The 26,743-nt window shown below is 36.9% G+C and overlaps 1 protein-coding gene across 1 annotated transcript; it reads left to right on the forward strand.

Annotated features, from left to right (window-relative positions):
• The first annotated feature begins 15,071 nt into the window (after positions 1–15,071).
• Positions 15,072–17,291, forward strand: LOC123242544 (RNA polymerase II elongation factor ELL2-like). Its single transcript, XM_044670364.1, is given in 4 exon segments — positions 15,072–15,680; positions 15,682–16,108; positions 16,110–16,640; positions 16,642–17,291. Coding segments are annotated over 4 exon segments (1,953 nt in total). The 5' UTR covers positions 15,072–15,225; the 3' UTR covers positions 17,182–17,291.
• The last annotated feature ends 9,452 nt before the right edge of the window (positions 17,292–26,743 follow it).

A 26,743-nucleotide genomic window follows, 5' to 3' on the forward strand; every position in this document is an offset into this window, starting at 1 on the left:
AAGACATGTTTCCAATTCTTGAATCCAAGAGGAACAGAGACAACATACACAATGAAGAGCAAAAGTAAGCTGATACTGCTTCAGCACAAATACATTAAAATTTGGGCTTTCATTGAGATAGTGAAATGAAAAATTGTTAAAGGTAGATCATGTTGTAACTAGGGAAAAAAAGAGAACTTGTAGAATAGCAAAAAAAAAATCTTTGGTTTAGAAGTGGAGGAGATTTTAGAGTTAGTGCAACCCCTTCATTTTATACATAAACTACAACCAAAACTTGTGGAGTCTTAACTCCTTCACACTAGGAACCTCTAGTAGCCTGAGAGTGAACTGTGGCAACATGGCCGATTCCATATGTGAACTCTCCAACCTGCCTTTGTAAGTGTGGGTGGGATGGAGCACGGCAAGTCTAGAGAATCCAACAAGAATTGGAATCAAGTCCCATGCCTGAATTTTATGTGTTTGAATGAATCCAAGTGGAAAGAATTTGAGGAGCAGATTATGCATTCAGTTTTGAATATGTTGATTTTGAGATGAGGGGGTTGAGGGTGACAGGGGCACAGCTAGATGGTTCAGTGGATTGAGATCCAGGCTTAGAGATGAAAGGTCCTGGATTCAGATTTGGTCTCATAGACATTTCTTAGCTCTGTGACCCTGGGCAAGTCACTTAACCTCTATTGTCTAGCCCAGTGATGGGCAAACTTTTTAAAGAAGGAGCCAAAGGAAAGGAAATGCTCATCTGTCAGTCTGTTTCTAAGGCAACTCTTTCAAAGTTTCATTGTATTGTATTCTACTCATCGTATTAATCAGATTAGGAATAATGTCTTGCCACTGGCCAGATAGAACATTTCGGGGCCACTCCCCATCTGGCCCGTGGGCCCTAGTTTGTCCATCACTGGTCTAGCCCTTACCACTCTTCTGTAATGGAATCAATAAACAGGATTGATTCTAAGATGGAAGGTAAGGGTTTAAAATGAAAAAAGAAAAAGGCTGTTTATGAGATACTCAGTTAGATATTCCCAGCAAGAAGCTAGAGATATGAGTTTGGAAGTCAGGGAGAGAGATTTAGGGCTGGGCAAATACATCAGAAATTTATCTCCATAAAGATGATCATTGAAACCATAATCAGTCTCTAAATCAAATATATAGAGGGTATAAGAAGAGGACCTAAGATAGAGCCAGTGAAGGTCACAACAAGTAAGTGGCAAAGCCAGGATACTTTTTTGACAGCATAGCATGCTGCTTTTTTGATAGCCTTGGAGCTGGAAGAGATTTTGGGGATTATAAAATGTGGAGTCATATGAGATGCTAGAGATTGTTTATTCCAGACCTGCCCCCAGCCCACATTTGACATGAGGAAACCGAGGGCTGGGAAATGAAAGGACCTGCCACTTCCTTTGAGGGAAACAGAGTTCTCACAAGTAATGAAATACTAGGAAAACTGTTAGACAAACTAAGCTTGGAAGAAAATGGTGAGAATTTCTCATGAAACCTTTATTTTTCCTTATTTTTTTCTTTTCATAGGATTGCAAAGTAGAAGTTATTTTAGAGATTGTTTTAGTCTACTTCCTTCCCACTTTACGTATAAAAAACTGAGGCCCAGGCTTTTATTTTCTAACTTTCTCTAAGACAAATGGCAAAATTGAGTGGTAAAATTGAGTCTTAACATTAATCTTTGACTCTTCCTAAACCTTGAGAAAGATACAAAAGGTTTGTGAGACACATGAGAGAGTGAGAGAGAGAGGAGAAGCAGCCAAAGGGTCTGAATAATCCATAAATCAGAGGAATTACACGTCTGGTATTGACCCAGACAGTCTGGAAATGATTGTCTCTGTTCGGTTTCCAGAGAGACCTCTCAAACTTTGAGAATGTGGCAGCAGCTTTATTTCAAATGGATATTCCACTGGCAGGAGCTCCTAATCAGTTGAGTTTTTAAAGTCTCTGCAGCCAGGCTTTCTGTCAGGTCACTAAATTGGCTGTGGACAAATACTTAAATGCATCAAGGGAATAATATTAATAGTAACAAAAATAATAACAGACATATATGATGCTTAGAAAGCTTTATAAATTGTTCTCCGTTTCATTAGGTACAAGCCATTTGGGAAGATGAATAACCATACCCTGATTTATTTGATTTTTTATTTCTGACTTTTGTATCTTAAGTTTTTCTTCACTGTTCTATCTTTAAACTGATAGAGTGCCTTTGGGTAGCTGATATTTGCTAAGAAGGGAAACTTGTTCAATTATATTCCATGAATCATTTTAGGCATGGTTCCTTTGGAGAGGTTGCTAATCTTGATATTGACATATAGGTAGTTAATTGTAGAAACCCATTTTGGATGTCATTAGTGGAGTTAAATTACTTGCTAGGTCTTCAACCTGGGCCTGTGAATCACAGTCATTTCCCAGTAATTAGCAAATGTTAAGTATTTCCAGGGTTTAAAAGATAACAAGAAATGTCATGTCATCCTCTATCAATTTATGCATTCATGTTATTAGCCTTTTATAAATTAGGCAATGATACATTTGAATGTGTTTAACGATGCTAATGGCATCCACAGTTAATTCATGACTAAAGTGATGCAGCATCTTTTTCCTTCATGTTGAAGTCTAACAGAATTTTTTGGGTGGTATGGCATGGCTGTAATTGGAAACTGTATGAGTGGTAGATTATGACTATGTCTGGCATGCCTTTTAAAGGCCAAATTTGAACCCAGTATCTTCTATTTTTATGCCCAGCTATCAAAACTATTGAGCAACCAGCTCTTCTTATCTTTTCTATCTTGACATCTTAAAATCAACATATTCAAAATATGAGCAGGCAGTTTTCAGATAATGAAATCAAAGCCATATGTAGGTTTTTGAAAAAATGATCTAAATAGCTACTGATTAGAGAAATGCAAACCAAAACAATTCTGAAGTATCATCTTACACCTAGTATGAGAAGGTAAGATTGGTCAAACTCAGAAAAAATGTCACTTTGAATAATATTTACTTAGCTGTTTGAGGGAAATAGTACAAGTAAGAATTCCTGTACTCTTTTATTTTCGGAATTTCATTAATTAATAATTACCTTAGATATATCATCCATCTTTAGCTTTGTCCTATTTCATATAAAATGGTGAATTAATGTGAAGATTAACAATTTAGTATAGGATTTCAGAAAATGTAATACATTTGAATCCAGATTTACATGATTCCAAGAATTATCTTTTTTAAAATAAATTTTATTTATATCTTTTTAATATTATCTAAATTTTCCCTGAATCTCTCCTCCCAGACAACCATCTCATATAACAGAGAATGTGTTTAAAGGAAGAAAAAGGGAAGAAAAAATCAATCAGCAAAATCAATATATTGGAAAGAAATTTGAAGATATAGTCAATGTTCCATACCCACAACCCTCCGACCTTTACAGTGAAGTAGTGAGGGATTGAAGGAGGTGGGAAGTGGCTTCTCATCTCCTTTGGGGACATGATTGTTCTTTGTAATTTTGCAACACTTGTTTTTGATCAATTTGAGGCTATTTTCTATTTACACTGTTGAGTGAAGGCACATATATTCTCGATTCTACTTACTTCATTCTGTATCAGTTCATATAAGTTTTTCCATGCTTCTCTTTATTCTTTGTATCCATTATTCATTACAGAAGAATAGTATTCTGAGGATTATCAAATAAAATAATGAATTCAAGTTGGAAAGCCACTAAACTGCCTACTTCCCTGACTAATTTTTTTTTTTTTGCCACCCAGTCTATATTGGTTATAGAGTTTTTGGTTTCTGATGAAAGGAGATCTTTCTCCTGAGTTTTTCATAAAAGAAAGGAAGACAATATTGGGACTTTAAATGATCTCTTGGCATTTTAACTCCCTTCATTTACTTTACAGAGAAGTTGCATTAAACTTAACACCAGGAGCAAATTTAAAAATATATATATATATATATATACACACATATTGTTATCAGTAATTCAAAGTTGGCTGTACTATTCTCACTATGAACATTAAGACAATCATATCTCATTTGTCTGAACAGTTAATGTCCTACATGAGTAAATTTTCCAGTGACTTTAAATAATTATCTCTTTAAGCACCAAAACTTTTTGTTGTTATTCTTAATAGGAATATTTTTAAATGTATTTGTACCTGCTTTAATTGGCATGCTGAAATAAACATTTTCTTAATGATAGAAAATATCACTAACAGCAAATATTGCCTTGATCTTTAAAATTTATGCCTTCAGGTATTGTTTTGTGCAAATGCTTATTCATGAACCAGATATTTTTAGTGGTGGGAGATAGGGGAGAATTAAATTTAAGGTCATAGAATTTCAGACAGAAAAGATCTGTGTTTTTCAGTCTGCCCTTTCTGCTGTCATCTGCTACTTCTTGCTACTCTTAGTATTCTTCTACTTCTAATTAGCAGTTTTAATTTCATATCCAATAGTCTAGATGAGAGCTGAAAGTAACTCTGCTCTTCTCCTTTAAGAAGTAAAGGATGGCTTTGTGATAGCTGTTTATCACTTAGATATTTTCGTGAGTTTTTTTATTTCTATGTTATTGGTTCTGAGTTGCTTAAAGGTCCTGGAAGTTAAACTATCTGGACATTACTGTTTATGTAGATACATTTATTTGTGTACACCAATGTGGTTTTGGACAATTTATTTAAAGTCTGATTCTCCATTTCTTCATTTGTAAATAAAGAAATTGGGCCTCATGAGCTCTAAGGTTGCTTCATGATTATATGACATAAATCACGGTATCTAGAGCTGGAAGGGGCCCCAGAGATCATCTAGTCTCTCCACATCATTTGGTCTTGCTGCCTCAAGTTTCTCCCCACTCCGCACAGTCCTTCACTCTGCTGCCACAATGATCTATATAAATTGCTAATTTGACCACATCACTCTCCTATTCATTAAATTCTAATTATTTCCTCTTCCCTTTAGGATCAAATATAAATGCTGGCTTTTAAAACTCTCCACAACTTAACCCCAACCAATCTTTCCAGCCTTGCTATGTTTGTGTCCATGAATCATAAAATCTAGAGCTAGAGGCTAACTTTTCCAATGTCCCTATTTTAAATATGCTAAAAGTAAGATTCAGAGAATTTAAGTGAATTGCTCAAGGTTATACAGGTAGTGAAGGTTTGGAGTCAGGATTTGAACACAGGTCCTTTGATTCCAGGGCCATTGTTCTTTTCATTGTATCCCAATATCTGACCTAAAACATCAAAGAAGGCTTTAGGAAATTGTGAAGACACATCCAAAACACTAACACACTTAACAGCTTGATATTTCTAGTAGTCTCTAGGCTTTGGCTTCGTATGTAATAGTTATTATAGTTCCATGTTTTAAACTTGGAAAAGACATGAATTCTTAATTGAGGGCTTGCTGGTTTTTCAGTTTTGAAAGTAAGCTGTGTTTGAATTACTCTTTTATCCATTCCCTCTGTGAATATCTTTCTTTGAACCTATTTGATACTCCTTTTTTGGCATTTTTCCTGTTGGATTAAACAACTTCTCTTGTTAATTAAGAAATAAAATAAAGAAACCTATTTCAAAGCCATAGGAGAGAGCCATTTGAGGTCTCCATTAGTGACTGACCACATGCTTCCCCTAATTTACCTTAAAACTTTGCTGTTACTACCTCCCTCAACTGATCTTGCCTTCCCTCTCCAAACACAGAGCCTTGTACTTATTAATCAATGCTCATTGAATTGAATAGAATCATCTTTTCATTGAATTTTGGCCATACTAAAAACCATGTCATTTCTTGTAAAGAACAGAAGTAGAATTGACTTAGAAGAAACATTGCCTTAACAGATACATTTAAATAAATGAGAACAAGCTTGGGAATATTGAATCCAGAGATGGCTTTCTTCAGAAATCATACCACCCTCTTTTCTGAGAGCTCTTTGTTCCCTACAGAACCCAGTGTGCTTCTTAAAGAACAAAGCCATGTGGCCCAGAGGGGAAGGGTAACAGACACTGCCTTGTAGGCTGAGAATGCAAGTCTAACCCCTTATTCAATATTCTTCCTACCTGAGGAGAGATCTCTAGTTTCCCCCCCCCCATAAATTCAATTGTATTTTCTTTTGTTACAAATTATCTCCCTCCCACTCTCACCCATTGAAAAAAGGACATTACAAATCCACAGATTTATGCAAAACAAATTTCCACATTAGCCATATTCTTTACAAAAACAAACAAACAGGGAAAAAAGAAATAAAATATCCTACAATGTATACTCTTGAATGCATCAGTTCTGTACTGGCAGGTAGTGAGCATGTTTTATCATGAGACCTTTGGAATTGCAGTTGGTCATTCTATTGATCAAAGTTACTAAGACTTTTAAAGTTGGTTATCTTTACAGCCTTGCTATTATTGTGTAAATTGTTCTCCTGGTTTTGCTTACTTTACTTTGCTGCATCAGTTGAGAAAAGTCTTCCCAGGTTTTTCTGAAACCATATCTTTCTTCATTTTCCCACAGCACAATAGAATTCCATCATATTACCATACCAAAACTTGTTCAGCCTTTCCCTAGTTGATGTCCAACCCCTGAATTTTCAATTCTTTGCCACCATAAAAATGCCTATTATGAATATTTTTAATATATACTTCTCGAACCTTTTTTGAGACAAGATGACTTCTTTCTTTACCTTTAATCCTTGTGATCATGGCAAGTTTAAATTTTCATTCAGACAGGGAGAGTTTCTGTGATCTCCTTGATTGTAGTAGCCAACCCACAGGGAATCCCAGCAAAGTGAAGGAAGGAAGGAAATAAGACATATTAAGCACCTAATGTGTACCAGTCATTGTTTAATGTTTAATAAATCTCATTTTTTCCCTCACAACAACACTGGGAAGTAGATGCTATTATTATTTCCATTTTATAATTGAGGAAACCAAGGCAGATAGAAGTTAAGTGACTTGTCCAAGATCACACAGCCAGTGACTAAGGGTAGATAAAATTCAGGTTTTCCTGACTCCAGACCCAAAGCTCTAAAATGAGTAAGCTAGAATCACAAATAGTTTCAGGGTTTTCAAGATCATCCTGTCTTAACTCATAACTGAATTGTGATTTCTATCCCTCTACAACATCCCAAATGTGTGATTATACATTCTTTACTTGAACACTTAATATGACAGGGAGCTTGGCACCTCCTGAGGCAATTCTTTTTTATTTTTAGATAAGAGTTTATAGGATCATAGATTAAGACTTTGAAGGGACATTAAAAGTGAAATACTCCTTGTTTTACAGATGAAAAACTGAGGCCAAGAGAAGTGGCTACCAAAAGAAGAGAACTACCTAGGCTATCTTGCTCCAACCTTTCTGCTGACCTCTAAGCTCACATCTCCCACTCCCTTTCAGACATCTCTCATCAGATGGATGTTCAGTATATATCTTAAACTTAATGTGTCCAAAACAAAACTCATTATCCTTCCCATAAACCCTCCCGTAACTTCTACTTTCCTTTTCACAATAGAGGCTAACACCATCCTGCCAGGCTCTCAGGTTCACAACAGTGGAATTATCTTTGACTTCTCACTAACTCTTACCCCTCACATCAAATCTCTGGCTAAGACCTGTAGATCTCACTTTTGTAGCATCTTTCCAATATGCCACTTTCTCTCCTTTGATCCTGCTACCATGACAGTATAGATCCTCATCACCTTATACTTGGTCTATTACCATAGCTTGTTGGTAGTTCTGTCTGCCTCCAGTCTCTTCCTACTCCAATCCATCCTCCATTCGGCCACCTAAAGCATAGGTCTGACTGTGTTATTCCTTTACTCAGTAAATGCCAGTGACTTTCTATGGCTTCCAAGAACAAATTCAAAATGCTCTATTTAGCATTCTAAGCCTTTTCTAACCTAGCCCCCCCCCTTTTCCACTCTTTTCATGCCTTGCTCCCTGCCACATCAGAGTGACACTGTTCCATGAACAAGATACTTCATCTCTGGACTCTGGACATTTTTTCTGGATGTTTCCATCCCCAGAATGCTCTCCCTGCTCAACCCTTCTTACTCATTTCCTGACTTCCTATAAGTCTCAAATAAAAATATTTTGCAGAAAACTTTTGCCAACCTTTTTTTTTTGTAACCTTCTGTCTTAGAATCAATACTAAGCATTGATTCCAACACAGAAGAGAGGTAAGGACTAGACAATTGGGATTAAATGGTTTGCTCAGAATTACACAACTAGAGAATGTCCAGATTTGGACTCAGGACCTCCCATCTCCCGACCTGGCTCTCTATCCACTGACCCACCAAGCTATCCCACCCCAACTCTTCTTAATTCCAATGCTTTCTCTTTAACAGTTTCATATTTATCCTGCATATAACTATCTTTGCATATATTTGTTTTGCATGTTTCCCCAACTAGATTTTAAGTTCTTCGAGGACAAAGGACTGTCTTTTGCCTCTTTTCCCCAGTGTTTAGCCCAGTGCTGGCACATAGCAGGTGCTTAATAAATAATGTTTTACATAGAGCTTGCATAAATTGTAACAAAGTGGTCAATGAAATACCTTATTATTCTTGTGGAGTATAGGAAAACCAATAATAAAATTAATTGTGCTAAGAATTGGTTGAATTCAAAGAGTAGTCTGGATGGTTCAATGTTAGCTTGGCAGGAAGGCTTAGGGGGGGGTGTACCCAAGAGATAACTGTTTTTTAACATTTTGGTTAGGGGGCAGCTGGGTAGCTCAGTGGATGGAGAACCAGTCCTAGAGACGGGAGGTCCTAGGTTCAAATCTGGTCTCAGACACTTCCCAGCTGTGCAAGTCACTTGACCCCCATTGCCTACCCTTACCATTCTTCTGCCTTGGAGCCAATACACAGTATTGACTCCAAGATGGAAGGTAAGGGTTTAAAAAAAACATTTTGGTTAGTGATTGAGGGAAAAGCATTTATGGCCTATTTGTCAAATTTGCAAATGGCACAAAGCTGAAAAAGATGGCTGATCAAACAACAAACATTTCCTAAGCCCCTGCCATGTAACAGGCACTGGAATAGGCCCTCCAAGTACAAAGACAACAAAATATAAACAAATTCAAGTATATGCAAAATAAATACAAGGTCATTGGAGGAGAGTGGGTCATGATACCCAGAGGAATCCCCAAATAGATGGCATCTGAGCTGTTGAGTTGGGGAAGGAAACAGGGAATTTTAAGAAGCAGAGGTGAGGAGGACATACATTTTAGGCATGGTAGATGACTACAAAGTCAAAGAGATGGAACTTGGAGTATCATGTGTGAAGAATAGAAGTCTGATTTGTCTCATCCATAGAGTAAGGTTAGGGAAATAATGTATAACAAGTTTGGAAAGGTAGGTTGGGTGCAGGTTATAAAAGGAAGAATTAATAATATTTTACCTTGGCAGCGATAGGGAGCCACTGGCATTCATTGAGTAGGGGAGTGACATGGTCAGACCTGTATTTTAGAAAAATGACTTGGATAAATGTGTGGAGAATGGTCTGAAGTATAATCTTGAAGTAGCAAGAATCAATTAGAAAGATATTATAATGTTATTATTTTTTAACCCTTACCTTCTGCTTAGAACTGATATCAGTTTCAAGCCTGAAGAGCAGTAAGGGCTAGATAATTGTGATTAAGTGGCACAGCTAAGCAGATTTGAACCCAAGCCCTCCTGACTCCAGCCCTGGTACTCTATCCACTGAGCCACGTAGCTGTCCCCCTTCCCCTTTTAAAAAGAACAAAACTCATTATTGTCTATCTTAGAATAATTCCAAGTCTTGGTTCCAGGGCAGAAGAGTAGAATAGTTTAGAACTATGAAAGGGGCCTGATTCATATAGTTAGGCTCTATTGGTGGAGAGAAGAGAACAGATAAAGAGATAAATAGGGTAGGTGAAAATGAATAGAAAGTGACATTGAGTTTGTAGAACTGTGTGGCCAGAAGGAATGCAATGCCTTGGTGAGAAAAAAGGGTTATTCAGAAAAGAGTAGTAAGTTCAAGGTGGGGGGGTGGGGATAATTAATTTTGGTTTGGGTATGTTGACTTTGAGATGCTATAAGCAATTGGAAATTTGCAAATGGAATCAGGAGAGACAGTAAAGCTAGATGATAGAGCTAGGATCCATATGCATTGAGATAATAATAAAAACTGTGGGAGCTGATGAAGTCACAAAATAAGAGAATGTATAGCAAGAAAGAGGCCCAGTCTTTGACTCTACCCTTAACTGAGGGATAAGGTGCTGGAGCTAGAGAGAGGAAGATTCATCTTTCTGAGTTCAAATCTGGCCTCAGACAAGTCACTGAACACTGTTAATTTCAGTTTCCTCATCTGTAAAATGATCTGGAGAAGGAAAATGGAAAACAGTATCTCTGCCAAGAAAACCTCAAAGAGGATCACAATGAGTCAAGACATATCTAAAATAACTGGACAAGATAGGACGATAGGTGATTAACCAACAAAGGAAACTGATGAATAGATAAACAGGAAGGATGAGAACAGAGGGAGAAAACTGTTATAAAAACCCAGAGAGAAAAGATTATCCAGAAAGAGGTCAACACTGTCAACTACTAAAGAGAGGATGAGAAGAATCAAGATTAGGAAAAGGCTATCAGGTTTGGCAGTTACTCTGAAAAATCACTGATACTTTTGGAGAACACAATTTCGGCTGAGCAAGGAGTTATAAGTCAGACCAAAAAAGGTTGAAAATTGAGTGAGGAGGGGGCAGCTGGGGTAGCTCAGTGGATTGAGAGCCAGGCCTAGAGACAGGAGGTCCTAGGTTCAAATCCGGCCTCAGACACTTCCCAGCTGTGTGACCCTGGGCAAGTCACTTGGCCCCCATTGCCTACCCTTACCACTCTTCCACCTATAAGTCAATACACAGAAGTTAAGGGTTTAAAAAATAAAAAAAAGAGAGAGAAAAAAAAGAGAAAATTGAGTTAGGAGAGAACAAATGGAGGCAATGAATGGGTGACTTTTATCTTGAACTCTGTGACCTTTGAAAGAAAGGGCAGATGCAAGACACTGTTAGGTTTTAGTGAGTTTTATTTTTGTTTTTAAATAATGGTGAAACTTGAGCATAATTTCTGATATCATGGAAGAATCCTATAGATAGAAAACTATTGAAGATTAGAAAGAGAAGGGATAATTGTGAAAGGTGATTTTCTGGACAGTTGAGAGGGGATGAGAACAAGTACACTTATAAGAAGCTTGGTCTTGGTGAGGAGAGAGGTCACCTCCTCATCAGATACTGGGGAAAAAAAGATGCAAGGGGCAGCTAGGTAACTCAGTATATTGAGAGCCAGAACTAAAGCAGGGAAGTCATGGGTTCAAATCTGGATTCAGACACTTCCTAACTTTGGGACCCTGGGCAAACCATTTAAAACCCAGTTGCCTAGTCCTTACCACTCTTCTGCCTTGGAACTGATCCTTGATATTGATTCCAAAACAAAAGGTAAGGATTTAAAAAAACACAGGGAAAGAATGAGGGAAGATGTCAAGAGATTTTAAGATGGAGAGAAGAATGAGCTTTACAGCAAATGCAATATGACAGTGTCAGGATCTAAAGAGGCTATGGTATTGTGTTGAATCTAATAAGATAAAATTCAATGTGGATAAATTTTAAAGATCTTATCACTTCACTATTTTGGTTCTTTCTTTTGACACCAGACTGAACAAGTCTTAACTCTATCATAACCTTCCTTAAAGCCATCTATCATTCCCCACCACACCATACATACATATACATGCTGAGTCTTCTCTAGTTTAAAAAGGACCGGACATTAATTATCTAGAGAATATCCAGAGGAGAGTGACAATGATGGCAGGATAGCTTACGGGCCTTGAGGTCCTGTTGTATAAATATTAACTGGAAAAAAATTGGGATACTCATTCCAGAGAAGACTCCTGTGTGGGTATATGTGTTGGGAATGAAAGGGAGGGCTATCATGTAGCTAATATTTGTTTAGTCTAGTGACAAAGGGAAAAACCATTATCATTGGAGGAAGTTGCAGAGAGCCATAGTTAGCTTTGATATCAGGAAAGCCTTCTCAATAGTTAAAAGTATAAAAAGTAGAATTGGGTTGATTTGGGAGTTGATGGGCTCCTTCTCCCCACTACATTTGAAATTTTCAGGCAGAAGTTATATGACCAACCTTTTTGGATATATCAAAGTCAGGATTCCTTTCCTGTATGAATTAGGCTGTGGATGGCTGCTGACATCCCTTCCAAATCCCACATTCTATCCTTTTTTCTTGTTCTTGGTTTAGTCCTTATGCCATATTCCCTACATAAGGTTACTATCCATACTCTTTATTTAGTGCTTTGCATTCATGGGTTAGAGCAGTGGTGGTGAACGTATAGCACAGGTGCCAAAGATGGCATGCAGAGTGCTCTCTGTGGGGACTCTGCCATCCTCTTTCTCCACCTCCCACCCCCCCAGAGTTGTTACTAGAAAGGCAGACGGCCTTAGGCAGAACTTGTCCCCTCCTCCTTTCCACCACACCTGATGACATTTTTTCACATTACCCACCCTTCTACCCAGCAGCCCAGCGCACAGGGTTTAAAGTCAGTGATTCACAGGTGGCAGAGCTGGAGGGGAGAAGAGCACTCAAGGGAGAACCACTCCCCTTCCCTTCTCTATACTCACTGAGGACATTCCTCACTTCACTCACCCCTCCATCTAGTAGCCCAATGGGAGCCATTTCTCCCTCCCCTGTGTGTTGAGTAAGGTGGAGTAGGGCATACCCAGCATGTGTAGAGGGGAAAGGGCACAGCAGTTGGTCTTTCAAGGGCATGCAGGGTACTCAGTCTAGGGGGTGTGGTGGGTGTTGGGCCTAACACCCTGTCTCTAAAATGTTCACCATCACAGCATCACCATCACTAGAGGCATTATTTAACTTATATGTAAATTTCTTCTTCCCCTATAAGATAGTGAGCTCTCTGAGGTCATTGACTGTTTCTTTCTCATTTCTTCTTAGGCATATAATATTGGCTTGATTAGTTGATTTGATTGACAGAACTGAATTGAATTTGTCCAGCAATAATACATATGCACACCAGGGTTCTGATATGACAGTTACTAGCTTTTAGTTCTATGAGACAAAAACTAAGAAATATTACTAGATCCTTAGGAGTTAAGAGCCTCTTCAACATCAATGATTCCCTTAACCTTTCTTCTTTCCCCTTTATCTTTTAGTTTCCCCTTTCCTTTGCTCTAATTGAGGTTTCCTTTGTTAAAAGTCTGAGCTGTATGGTTCTCTCTTCATTCAACTGTTCTTCACAAAATTCCATCCTTAGAAGGTATCAAGTGCTATACAGAACTAATGTACAAATCTCTACAGCACTTCAACCAAGTGATCCTTTAATTTCTGCTGGAATACCTCTCAATGATGAGGGAAACTCACAACTTCTTAGGCATCCTATTTTATTTTTAGACAAATCAAATTGTTAGCAGTCAGTCAACAAACATTTATTAACTTTGCTAAGCACTAAGGTTACAAAACAAGTAAAAGGCATTCTCTGCTCTCAAGTTGCTCACAGCCAAATGTGGGGATGCAATATGCAAACAACTATGTATAAACAAATTGGAGATAATAGCAGAAGGAAGGCATTACATTTAAGAAAAACTGGGGAGGACATTCTTATGTAAGATGAGCCAAGGAAGCCAGGAGATGACAAGGGAGAGTTCCAAATATGAGAAAGAACCAGTGAAAATGGCCAAAGTAGAGTTGCAATATGGAACACCATGTGTGAGAAACAGCAATGTCTTTGTCATTTCATCACAGGATACATGGGGTGACTAGGGGAAGGGAGAAGGAAGGATTATAGGAAGACATGCTACACTTTATTCCATTTTTCTTTTATTTGTTTTTCTTTTTCACAAAATGACTAATATGGAAAATGTTTTATACCATTATTCATTTCAAATCTATATCAGAGTGCTTTCCATCTCAGGGAAGTAGGAGAAGGGAGAGAGGGAGGATGAGAATTTGTCTTAAACTTTAAAAAAAGTAATCTTCATGTAATTGAGAAAAAAATAAAATATTTTTAAAAAGAACAAGACACAGCTGAATCACAAACTCAAATAAAAAGTTGTATGTAATAGAGATTTACAATTTCATATGTGGTCTTGAATATGGAAATGTTTGTTTTTGTTAATGCTGATCAAGTTAATAGTAATAAAAGAAAAAAGTTTAAATTAAGTAGATTCTCAAGTAAAAAAAACCATTACAAAATACACCAACATGAATTTTCAAAATGTTCAATTACTTCAAATTCTGTCATCAAACTTAAAAGAAGATTTAAGTGTATGTAGACACTTACAAAAAGGTCCATCACAGTGATGCAGAAGTGACCAAAAGAAATAATTAGTTGTGTTTTGAATTCTGTCAAAGGGCTCTGGCAACAGTGAAAATGATTTTCTAGAGCAGGGGTTGGCAAGCTTTTTGGCCGTGAGAGCCATAAATGCCACATTTTTTAAGATATAATTTCGTGAGAGCCGTACAGTGCTCACAGTGTGCGCTCCTGTAACAGCGCCTGAAAAAAAAATGACTTTATGGTTCCTGCAGAAAGAGCCATATCTGGCCCTCAAAAGAGCCAGATATGGCTCCAGAGCCATACGTTGCTGACCCTTGTTATAGAGGATGAGAATGCTACTTGGAAGAAGGCTGCTTTAGACTTAGAATCAGTGATTAATTTTACAGAAAGCATGTTATGTTGCCCTGGAAGTTATTCAGCTCCATGTCTTACACTTTTTAAGCTTTATAAGAGTGACAAAAAAAGGGAAGCAACTAACAGGTTTGATTTTTTTTTTGAAGAGTCAGTTTTAGAGTAACTCTAGAGGTCAGTGTCTTTTCATCCTCATGACCTATGGCACGATGATGCAACTTAGTATTCAGAAGGATAACCCTGAGTCATAAAGAAAAAATATTATCCTTAATACATTATCTTTTATTTATTCCTTCAATCTCTCTCCTCAAGGAACTTATAATCTAATGGCGTTAAGGGGTGACAACATGGAAACAAATATATATATATATATACATACACACACATTGAGTTAATTACTGTAGAAAAAGGAAATAAAAGAGAGAAAGCACTGGAATTAAAAAGGGTTAAGGGAGTTGCGCTCAGTATATGACAGTACGTCAGCAACGGGATGGCCGTAGCTGTGGTGGTGGCTGCAGGAGCCGGAGCAGCTGCGGCCGCAGTGGAGGCAACAGTAGCAGCAGCAGCAGCAGCACCCGGGGGAGTTTAAGATGGCGGCAGGGGGGCCAGCTGTGGGTCTGCGGGAGGAGCGGCGCTATGGTTTATCGTGCGGGAGGCTCGGCCAGGACAACATCACGGTGTTGCATGTGAAGCTCACAGAGACGGCGATCCGGGCACTGGAGACGTACCAGACCCATAAGAATTTAACTCCTTCCAGACCTTCAATTCAGTTTCAAGGACTCCAAGGGCTTGTCGAAATTCCCAAAAATGATCCCCCAAATGAAGTGCATAACTTTAACTTCTACTTGTCAAATGTTGGCAAAGATAACCCTCAGGGAAGCTTTGACTGCATCCAGCAAACTGTCTCAAGTTCTGGTGCCTCACAGCTCAATTGCCTGGGATTTATACAAGATAAAATTACAGTATGTGCAACAAATTACTCCTATCAAATGACAAGAGAATGAATGACCCAGGCAGAAGAGGAATCCCGTAACCGAAGTACAAAGAAAACCTGGTGGACCATTTGTAGGTAAAAGAGTACAGATTCGGAAAGCACCTCAAGTCGTTCCAGATGCAGTACCTGAGAGGAAAAGGTCAACTCCTATTAACCCTGCAAATACAATACAAAAGATCCATTTAAACAACAATATTTCTCAGCGGCCCTATAAAGACAGGGTGATTCACCTCCTGGCAATGAAGACTTACAAGAAACCAGAGCTACTTGCCAGATTACAGAAAGATGGAGTTAATCAAAAAGACAAGAACTCCCTTGGAGCTATCCTTCAACAGGTAGCCAACCTGAATCCTAAGGACCTTTCTTATACCTTAAAGGATTATGTATTTAAGGAACTCCAAAAAGATTGGCCTGGATACAATGAGATAGACAGACAGTCACTGGAATTAGTGCTATCTAGAAAATTAAATCCATCTCCTCAGAAAAACCAGCACCACCGGTTCAGAATCTCCTATATGTTCTAATAAAGATGCTGCATCTTCTCCTTCTCAGAAACGCCTTTTGGATTCAGATTTCACAGATCCCTTAATGAATAAAAAAACACGGATATCTCACCTAACAAATAGAGTTCACCCAACATTAAATGGTCATTTGAATTCCACCCATGCTCCACCACCACCACCACCTCCTCCTCCTCTTCCACCACCACCACCTCCTCCTCCTGCAGCTGCCGCCACCCCAACTCTACCACCTCTTCCTTCAACCCACCTTCCAGTTTCAAATCCTCCTCAGACTGTAAATTCTAACTCCAATTCCCCTAGCACTCCAGAAGGCCGGGGAACTCAAGACCTACCTATTGACAGTTTTAGTCAAAATGGTAGTAGCATCTTTGAGGACCAGCAGGACAAATATACCTCTAGGACGTCTTTGGAAATCCCACCACCTGGTTCAATCCTATCAAAGTGTCCAAAGCCAATGGAAGAAAAACATTCAATGTCACATAAAAAATCTAAAAAAAAAATCTAAAAAACATAAGGAAAATGACCAAATTAAAAAACAGGACATTGAAAATATTGAGGAAAAGGAGAAAGACCTTAAGACAAAGGATGAAATTGCCAAGCTAAATAACTCCAGTCTGGATTCAAACGAAGGAGTTAAAGAGGTTTGCACTGCCTCCACAGATCCTTCATCAACCATTGAGCTACCAGATTATTTGATAAAATATATTGCTATTGTCTCACATGAGCAACGCCAGAATTATAAAGATGACTTCAATGCAGAGTATGATGAGTACAGGACTTTGCATGCCAAGATGGAGACTGTTGCTAGAAGGTTTATTAAACTTGATGCACAACGTAAGCGCCTTTCTCCAGGCTCCAAGGAGTATCAGACTATTCATGAAGAAGTCTTAGAAGAATATAAGAAGATCAATCAGTCTAGCCCCAATTACCATGAAGAAAAATACAGATGTGAATATCTCCATAACAAGTTGGCTCACATCAAAAGACTAATCGGTGAATTCGACCAACAGCAAGCAGGGTCCTGGCACTAGACCTCTGCTTAGACCAGAAGATGTGAATAAACTTAAGCTTATTTATTTAAGATTCCAAATGAGTTGCTCTAAGATTCTAAAAAGTTGAAACTTTGTCAGTTGAAAGTTTCAGTATTAGCAAACTTTGAGTTACTTTTATTATTATTATTATTTTTATTTTATTTTGCTTCCCTGTATATTTGAAGCTGCTTTTTTCTGGTCCCTTTTTCTCCTTCAAGACCTGGGTGTGTCCATGGAAATCATTTTTAGATAGTGGGGATCCAGTGTCTATACTTAAAAGTTGTGCACATTTTAAAAGAAGTAATGTAGCAAGTTGATATGCTTTTGGATAAACATAGGCCTGTCTTCTGACCCTTGTTCATGTGAACTCTTTGCCTTAATTGGTAGAAGGTTTAGAAATTTGCACAAAATAAAAAAAAAGTTAAAACACTGAAAAAAAAAAGGGTTAAGGAAGCTTCCTGAAGAAGGTAGGATTTTAATTGGGACTTAAAGGAAACCAGGGAGACTCTTCAGAAAAGATTTAGAACAGTTTTCAAATATTTTGGAGAGATTTCCAAAAGGTAGTTTAAAAAAAAGATTCTTGCCTAAAAGAAGCCTTCAGTTATTAGAATATTCATATTCTGGAGAATATTAGAGTCTCTGATTATTATAAATCATATAGTCAGTCAACAAACTTTTAATTAAACTCTTACAATGTGTAAAGCACCACGCTAAGTGCTAGGAGTGCAAAGAAAGGCAAAAGACAGTCCCTTTGAAGAAATTCAGAGTCCAATGGGAGAAACAACATTCAAGCAAATAATATCATGCAATTGATACTTCATAATCAGTGATGACGACTTAGGTATGAGTTGTATTTGGTTGCTTCAAGGGGAACAGATCCATGTAGAAACTGAAAAGAAGAAAACTAGAATCAGTTCCAAAGGTAAAAGTGGCAGACAGTTTATGGTTTGCAGAATACTTTACATACATTATTTCCTTTGAACCTCTCCACTACCCTAATGGAAAAATCTAATGGCCCCAAATCAGCCAGCTGGTTGCTTGGCACCCGTATTATAGAATTTGGTCCTAACTTGGCCCTGAAAGCATTTTCAAAAGAATAGCTTCAAATATTATTTAACACAATGTGGTCATTGGAATAAATGTGTAGCCTCTCAAGGTGTCTGTTTTTGACTGGTTAACTTCATTAAAATGGTTTCGTTTCTTTCTGATCAGGTAATGATTAAAGAGTGATGATTTCCTTTATATAAGATTTGCACCTTCATTTTCTTCTACAGATTAACTGTTGCAGTAACTGGCTATCTTGTGTTTCTTGCTATGCTGAACAATGCCTCCTCCATAATCAGTGTCCCTGGGAACATTAGAAACGTTATACTTGCTCTTTATCTGGGCAGAGTATTTTCTTTTTCATAACTCTGAAGTTTGTACTGGCCGAAAGGGGACGTGTTTCCAATTAAAAGAAAGTTTAGGGGGCAGCTGGGTAGCTCAGTGGATTGAGAGCCAAGCCTAGAAATGGGAGGTCCTAGGTTCAAATCCAGCCTCAGACACTTCCCAGCTGTGTGACCCTGGGCAAGTCACTTGACCCCCATTGCCTACCCTTACCACTCTTCCACCTATAAGTCAATACACAGAAGTTAAGGGTTTAAAATAAAAATAAAAAAAAGAAAGCTTAAAAGCAATTTGGAATACAATACAAATGCTATAAAATTCACTAAAAATAACCATAAATATGTTTTTAAAAAACCAGAATATACTGAAATAATTGTATTTGTTTTTAGAGTTGTCACCTACCCCCTCTCCAAAATACCAGAACAATGCAAGTTTAGAAAACTAGCATTTTGCCTTGTAACATTCTGTTAACTTTCAGTACCCTTTCAGCAATTAAAAAAATGATCAGTCAACTAGAATAAGCTTTGCATATTTATATCTATGCTCTTTGCGGTGGCAAAAAAATTGGAAAATGAGGGGATGCCCTTCAATTAGGGAATGGCTGAACAAATTGTGGTATCTGCTGGAGATGGAATACTATTGTGCTGAAAGGAATGATGAACTGGAGGAATTCCATGTGAACTGCAAAGACCTCCAGGAAATGATACAGAGTGAAAGGAGCAGAACCAGAAGAACATTGTACACAGAGATGGATACACTGTGGCCCAATGGAATGTAATAGACTTTTCTATTAGCAGGAAAGCAATGACCCAGGACAATCCAGAGGAACTTGGGAGAAAGAACACTATCCACATTCAGAGAAAGAACTGTGGAAAAAGAAATGCATTAGAAAAATGTATGATTGATCACATGGTTTGATAGGGATATGATTAGGGTTTTGATGTTAACAGATCACTCTACTGCAAATATGAATAACATGGAAATAGGTTTTGAACAATGATACATGTATAACCCAGTAGAATTGCTTGTCAGTTCCTAGAGGGGGGGAAAGGAAAAAGGGAGAAAATCATTAATCATGGAACCATGGAAAAATATTGTAAATTTAAAAAAAAGAAGAAACTTTGAGAAGCTCAGCCTAAGGGAGCTTTTAATAACTAAAGTTTTAGGAAAACAGAAGTAATTTGTGTATATTGTTAATATGTTACAAAAGGCCATAACAAAAATTGAAGCATAATCCTATCCCTCACTTAATGATTTAAAACAAATCAAAGCATTAGTTATACTGTATTATGGTTTCATTTGAAATATTAAGATACTTTTTTTACAACAAAAAATAAATTTTGTTTAGTATAGGTATTGCCTGCTTATAGTTTTCATATATAGGTAGATTTAATAGGGTTTCAGGTATTTTTTAAAATTGTATGTAGTTCTGTGATTCTGATTCATATTTCAATAGACACTGTATAAGATATAAAAGAATATAATTTCTATTATTTCCCTGGAATATGGTAAGTCTAAATGAATTTTGCTCAAGCCAAGTGTGCAATTGGGCATAAATGTAACAAATATATCAGTAAACTCTCCAAACACTTTGGCTCAGCAATACCACTACTAGGTATATTCTCCCAAGAAAGTTTAAAAAAAGATGGAAAGATCCCACATATACTTAAATATTCACGAACTTTTTAGTTACTACAAAACACAAACTGTAGTATATAAATATAATGGAATGTTATTGTGCTGTAAGAAATCACAAATAGGAAGCATTCAGAAAAACCTCAAAAGACACATATGAATGGATGCAGAGCAAAATAAATAGAACAAAGACAAAAATTTACCCAATAGCTACAATATGCTTTCATACTGTTTCAGTGGAAAACAACAGTGTCGATGCAGTGATCAAATGTGACTCATGACTTCAGAAAACTGCCTCATGGCATTCAGGGTAGGAGATTTTCAGACCTGATCAATGTGTTAATTTGTTTTGCTTTATTGTATTTTATATTCTAAAAGTATTCTTTTGTGCAGGAGTGAAAAATCATGAAAGTGAAAGGGTTATTTTAAAAAGGGTGTCAATCCAACATTTGTTTAGAAGAGTTGGTTATAAACTCAAAGAAAGAAATAATATGTAGCTAGGGAATGAGAAGATGGTTATTTAATGCTAGTTTTCATAGTAAGAACATATGAACATAAATATATGAGAATATTATTTTGTTTATAAAATAAACCCAAACAAAATATTTTAAAGTGCAGAAATAAGTGGTTAACAATGGTATTAAGAGCTTCAGAAGTAGTTTCTTATAGTAATGTGCCCATTCCTGCTGAAGAAAATGGAAATTTTCTTCCCAGATCAACCATGTGCTCAAACTACTTATCTGTTCCTAAAATTTTAATTACTAAACACTCCCTTTTGTTGAGCTTAAAGCTTTATTCTAATTGGCTGTTCGGTTTTTATCACTTAAATGAATATTATCCAAGTAGTTCTTCTACAAAGGGGCTGCTTTGAAAGCCTCTTATTCCCCAATTCTTCATCTTATTTTCTCTCCATAAATCTCACATTAATAGCAAAACAGTAAGAGATGAAAATGATAGTGGGTCAGACAGCCCCAGAGGGCTCAAATCCATTGTGTTCAGTCAGGCATTGGATGCTGTCTAGTTGGTAATTACTTTTATGCAACAAAAGCACAGTGGTTTTAAGTTTAAGTAGTGACAACGATTAAAAATTTTACTGATTTAAAGCTACTGTAACTTCCAAAATACTCAGAATTTGTCTTAGGCAATGTAAAATGGGGGTTAGGGGGCAAGAAACCTGCCAAAAATAACCATTGTCCCCTCATTTTAAGATAAGCAAACTGAAATGAAAAGGGGAAAAATGATTTTTCTAGAGTCAGAAATATAGTAATTGTCTGAAGTGGCATTTGAACCCATGTCTTCCTACCTAAATTTTGCATTCTTATTCATTATGATACACCTATCTCTGAGGGAAGCAGGGTTCTCGAATACTTATTTTATTGGATTCTAAATTAGTGTTTAAGTTATAATCCTAGGTCTGCTCCAAAAAAAAGAAAGGTGTTGGTAAAAACTAACTTACTTTGCCTTAGTTTCTGCATCTCATTGGAAGATAGTAGAAAAAAGAAGGAATTCAAATCGCTTACGGGTAGTTGGCAGGTGATACAGATAGTACTTTGTTTCCTCAGTATTCCATACTTAAAACTGGTTGATTGGTTACTAATGAGCAAATTATCCTGTGTCTTCCCTATCTCTTGAGAAAGAGAGAACGTCTTTAATCTGTATGTAACCACTTGTCTTTGGTTAATGTTTTCGCTGGCATCTCTCCATTCCATTAGTCATGTGTTCTAATTTATGGCAGAATATGCCCTCATAATTTTAACAGGCAAATGAGTAACCAGGTCATAGATCTCAAGGTTGTATCAATCTCTTTGTAGTTTGTACTTATGCAGAGAGGATCACAAAGATTGATGAGAAAATAATTTGTATTCTGAGAGCCAGCTTTAGAAGTGATGCCGAGGAACGAAAACTAGAGTATTTGTTTGGAAAAGTTTAAAGAAACTAACAGCATTACTCATATTTTCTTCTTATATTTGAATATATATATACATATATATATATATATACACATACACACACTGGCATTTTACAAAGTTATAATCAAAACATACATACTATCTTTTTGGTTTTGTCGTGCTTAATATTTTTGTGTGTGTTTAATATTTTCTAGTTAGAAAAAGTACTAGATGTGTCAGAGACTGGTATTGAAACTTTATACTCATGCCATCATTGTCAAATCATTTAGCTTGTTTTCTTATCTGTAAAATGGGAATAATAACTGCTGCAATCTTTTAAAAATACTGTCCTAAGATCCAAATGATAAAGTATGTAATGTGATAGTAATTTAAGTTCCTTGTGAGCAGGAGCTGTTTGATTTTTTGCCTTTGAAATCCCTGGTGCAGACCTGGCACATAATAAATCCTGTTTAATTAATAATTTAGTCATTTTCCAGTTGCCTCCAACTCTTTTTTGACCCCATATGGTTTGTTATTTCCTTCTCAGGCTCATTTTATAAATGAGGAAACTGGGGCAAACAGGATAAAGTGACTTGCCCAGGGTCACATAACTAGAAGGTGTCTGAGTCCAGATTTGAACTCGGACATTTCTGACTGGCAATTCAATTCACTGTGTCACCTACCTATCCAAATAATGATAAATAGCTAGCATTTATATACTTCTTTAAAACTTGCAAAACAGTTTACATGTATAATAAACTAATTGTTTTAGTGCCTATTAATTTTGTTGTGGTCTTTCCTGGAGATAAAAAGACAAAAAAGAAACAATGCCTGTCCTCAAAGAGCTTATGTTCCATGAAGGAAAACAACATATATATAAATTAACAAATACTACATAGAGAGACATATGGTAAAGTTTTTGAGAGGAGGACATTAGGACCTAGGGAAGGATACTACCAGGCATATACTCCGAAGAGGAAAAGATTCATATGTACAAAAATATTGATAGCAGTACTTTTTGTTGTAGCAAAGAACTGCAAACAGTGGGTATTTCTAATTTGGTGAACATCATTTTAGAACATTGGAACATTGTATTAGAGTAAGAAAGGATGATTCAGAGGAACCTAAGAAGACTTATATGAACTGGTTCAGTGTAAAATGAGTAGAGATAGGAGAACAGTTTGTAGAATACTTACAATAATATGAAGGAAAATAACTTTGAAAACCTTAAAAACTGATCAATGCAATGACTAGTTATTAACTTCAGAGAAGCCATGATAATACATTCTTTTTACTTCCTGCCAGAGAGGTGATAGATTGCTATGAGAATGTATTTCGTTAGGATGAGATTAACTTTCAGATACAAAAGGTGTGAATGTTTTCTTTAATAATACTTGATGCAGGGAGCAGCTGGGTAGCTCAGTGGATTGAGAGCCAGGCCTAGAGACAGGAGGTCCTAGGTTCAAATCCAGCCTCAGACACTTCCCAGTTGTGTGACCCTGGGCAGGTCACTTGACCCCCATTGCCTACCCTTACCTCTCTTCCACCTATAAGTCAATACACAGAAGTTAAGGGTTTAAAATAAAAAAAAATAAAAAAAATAATACTTGATACAAAGCAAGGCTTTTGATGGGGAGTTGTTGGGGCAATAGGTATGTAGTGGTAGTGATTAAAAAAAGTAAAGAACAGACTTAAGAAGGGAACATAGACAAGCAGGGCAATGTTGATGCTTGCATGTTAAACATAATACATATTTTCACAAAAAGGTTGTTCAAATAGACGCATAAGTTTCATATTCAATCATCTCTTTTCTTTGTATATGGAAAGTTTGTGTTGGTATTAAGTTCATATTAAGCAAAAGCAAAAAAAAAATCAGTAGAATGTAAGGGACAGAGTATCTTCTTGTTTTAGGACTAAATTGCATGTTTAGTGTATGGACTTTTAGATGGTTTAGTTGGGCTTGCTTATTTCTTGGATTTGGAAGATGTTAGGTGTGATATAGTCCCTTGTACTTTTTTTTTCTCTTTTAAAATTAAAAAAAGATTTCCAAAGTACACATTGATATAATTTTCAATAATTATTTCCTTTTTTAAAAAATTTGCTTATAGACTTCTTTTTTTTCCCAATTAAATGTAATTTTTTTTTACAATTGTTTTCTGACATTTTGTGATTCAGATTTTTCCCTCTCCCTTCCTAAGGTGGTAAATGCTCTATTATAGATTATACAGTGCTTTCATATTTCATATACTTTTTTATGGTAATATTACTGATGCAACACTTCAATTATCCTCCTTAATCAGTGAAATAATACAGCTTTAGCTAGACTTTGAAAATTCTGGGAGGCTTCCAAGTTTCATCCAAATTTCTTCTAAGAAATGGCCCAGAGTATGGCATTTAAATCTATCCAATTTCTTTGTGAACTGTAAGAGTTTCATTTGTATATAAAATCGGTAAGCAAACTAAGTAGGCTTAATTAAAATCTTTGTTAGAATATCTGTCTCCTTTAATAGCTGTGGTTAATATCCACTAGAATGGATGTTTAGGGGGCATCTAGGTAGCTAAGTGCATTGAGAGCCAGGCCTAGAGACTGAGGGAGCCTGGGTTCAAATCTGGCCTCAGATACTTCCTAGCTATGTGACCCTGGGCAAGTCACTTAACCCCCCATTACCTAGCCCTTACCACTCTTCTGCCTTAGAACCAATACACAGTACTGATTCTAAGACAGAAGCTAAAGGTTAAAAAAAAAAAAGAATGGATGTCTAAAGGAAAATAAATTTCAACCATCTGCTTAGAAACTTACTATTTTAACCATTTGTTTCCTCATTTGAGGATTATACCTTCTGTCTTCTGACATTGTCCACCCTTGGTATAAGCTTTCATCACTAAATACCAACACTATCTCAATAGCCTAATGGTCCATCTCACTCTCACTCCAGCCCATCCTCTGCTCCACTGTCAAAAAATCTTCTCAAAGTACAGATCTGACCATGTCACCTTCTTATTTAATAGACCATAGTGGCTCCAGAATCAAATATAAAACCATCTGTCATTCAGAGTTTTACTACCAGGTCCCCTTCAACATTTCCTGTCTTCTTTCACCCCCTTGTCTACAGTCCAATGACAATGATCTTGCTGTTTCAAATAAAAGATACTCCAGACTGGATGTTTCCTGTGTCTGTAATACTTTTCCCTCCTTATTTCTACCTCCTGGCTTCCTTGGTTTCCTTCAAATCCCAGCTAAAATCTATCATCTTATGCTATTTCCTTTGCTCTGTTGATTATCTCCAATTTAATTTTATCTCTCCATCCATCCATCCATCCATCCATCCATCCATCCATCTACATATATACATAGTTTTCATATTGTCTCCCCTATTAGACTATGAGCTGTTTTATAAAAGAAACACCGACTCGCTCAACTTCATGGGGAAGTTCTTCAAACATACTGTAAAGCTCATAGCTACTTTGCTAACTAGTTATGACAGACTGACTAGGCTGTTTGGGGTTTTGACTCCCTGAGGACTACTCAGCTTTACCCTATTCCATTGCTGCAGACTGAACCAAAATCAGGCCTGGAAAAGGAAGGCAATGAAGGTCTCCAGCACTTGGCACAATACCCTCCACACAGGCATTAAATAAATGTTTATTGAATGGATCACACAGAGAACATAATGAGGTGCTCTTTTTCATTACTTTTTTAAACAAATGAACACATTTTTCATGCCTGGAAATGGTTTTCATCATTTCACAGAAGAATTTATTCTGTGATAAGATGGAGTTAAAATAAAGACTTCCAATCTCTGATGGGCAGCAATCCACAATATTCAAATCTTGCACAAATGCTTTAACCTGACCCTTCCAGACTATGCCCCTCACCTTCACACTCCATCATATAAAAACATGTTATTTAATGGAAATGGCTGAGAAGACATTATTAGATCAGGACAAACCTCACTTCTAGAAAAGAAACTCAGAAAAAAACAATATCTATTGAAAGAGGATCAGTAGCATTCTTATATAACGGACAGCACACTTGGGATTTTTTTGTCATAGAAATATGCAGTGTCCCAAAAGTATTGGTGCAGTTTAGGCTCCAAGAGCTTAATTTGATCCTCACATTTAAGCTCCAAAAGCTTAAATCTGCACTAAGGCCTTTGGAATATCACATGTACCTAGGATTAAATATAATATAAAAAGGTAAACTTTAAAGGATTAAGAAGAAAATCATTAAAGCATAAGTCTAGCTATAGTTTTATTAATTCACTGATTAAAAATAATAATTGAAGTGTGTCACCTCAGTAATATTACTCTTATATGCAGTGTATCATACCTGAATTATACAGCATTCAGGGAGGAGCACTAATACCTCTGGTGTAAGGTCTTGCCAAGCCTTTTTCAGGGTTGCTCTTTTACCTTTTACCCAGCTCTCACTTGTGGCTCCAAGATTGCACGTGCAATAATCACACCCCAATAAATCATTTCAGCAGGTGGGCTAAATAGTTGAAGGTAACTACGAGCCCTAAAGCTGTTGATGAGTGAGAGGGATGTCTACCTCGAGCATGTGAAGACTCCCCCCCCCCCATGGAATGGGTGGATAGGAATAATTTGTTCTGATGACCATAAGGGTGACTGAAGCAGGCACCATGGAATGC

This window comes from Gracilinanus agilis, chromosome 3, assembly GCF_016433145.1.
Source record: "Gracilinanus agilis isolate LMUSP501 chromosome 3, AgileGrace, whole genome shotgun sequence".
Lineage (NCBI taxonomy): Eukaryota > Metazoa > Chordata > Mammalia > Didelphimorphia > Didelphidae > Gracilinanus > Gracilinanus agilis.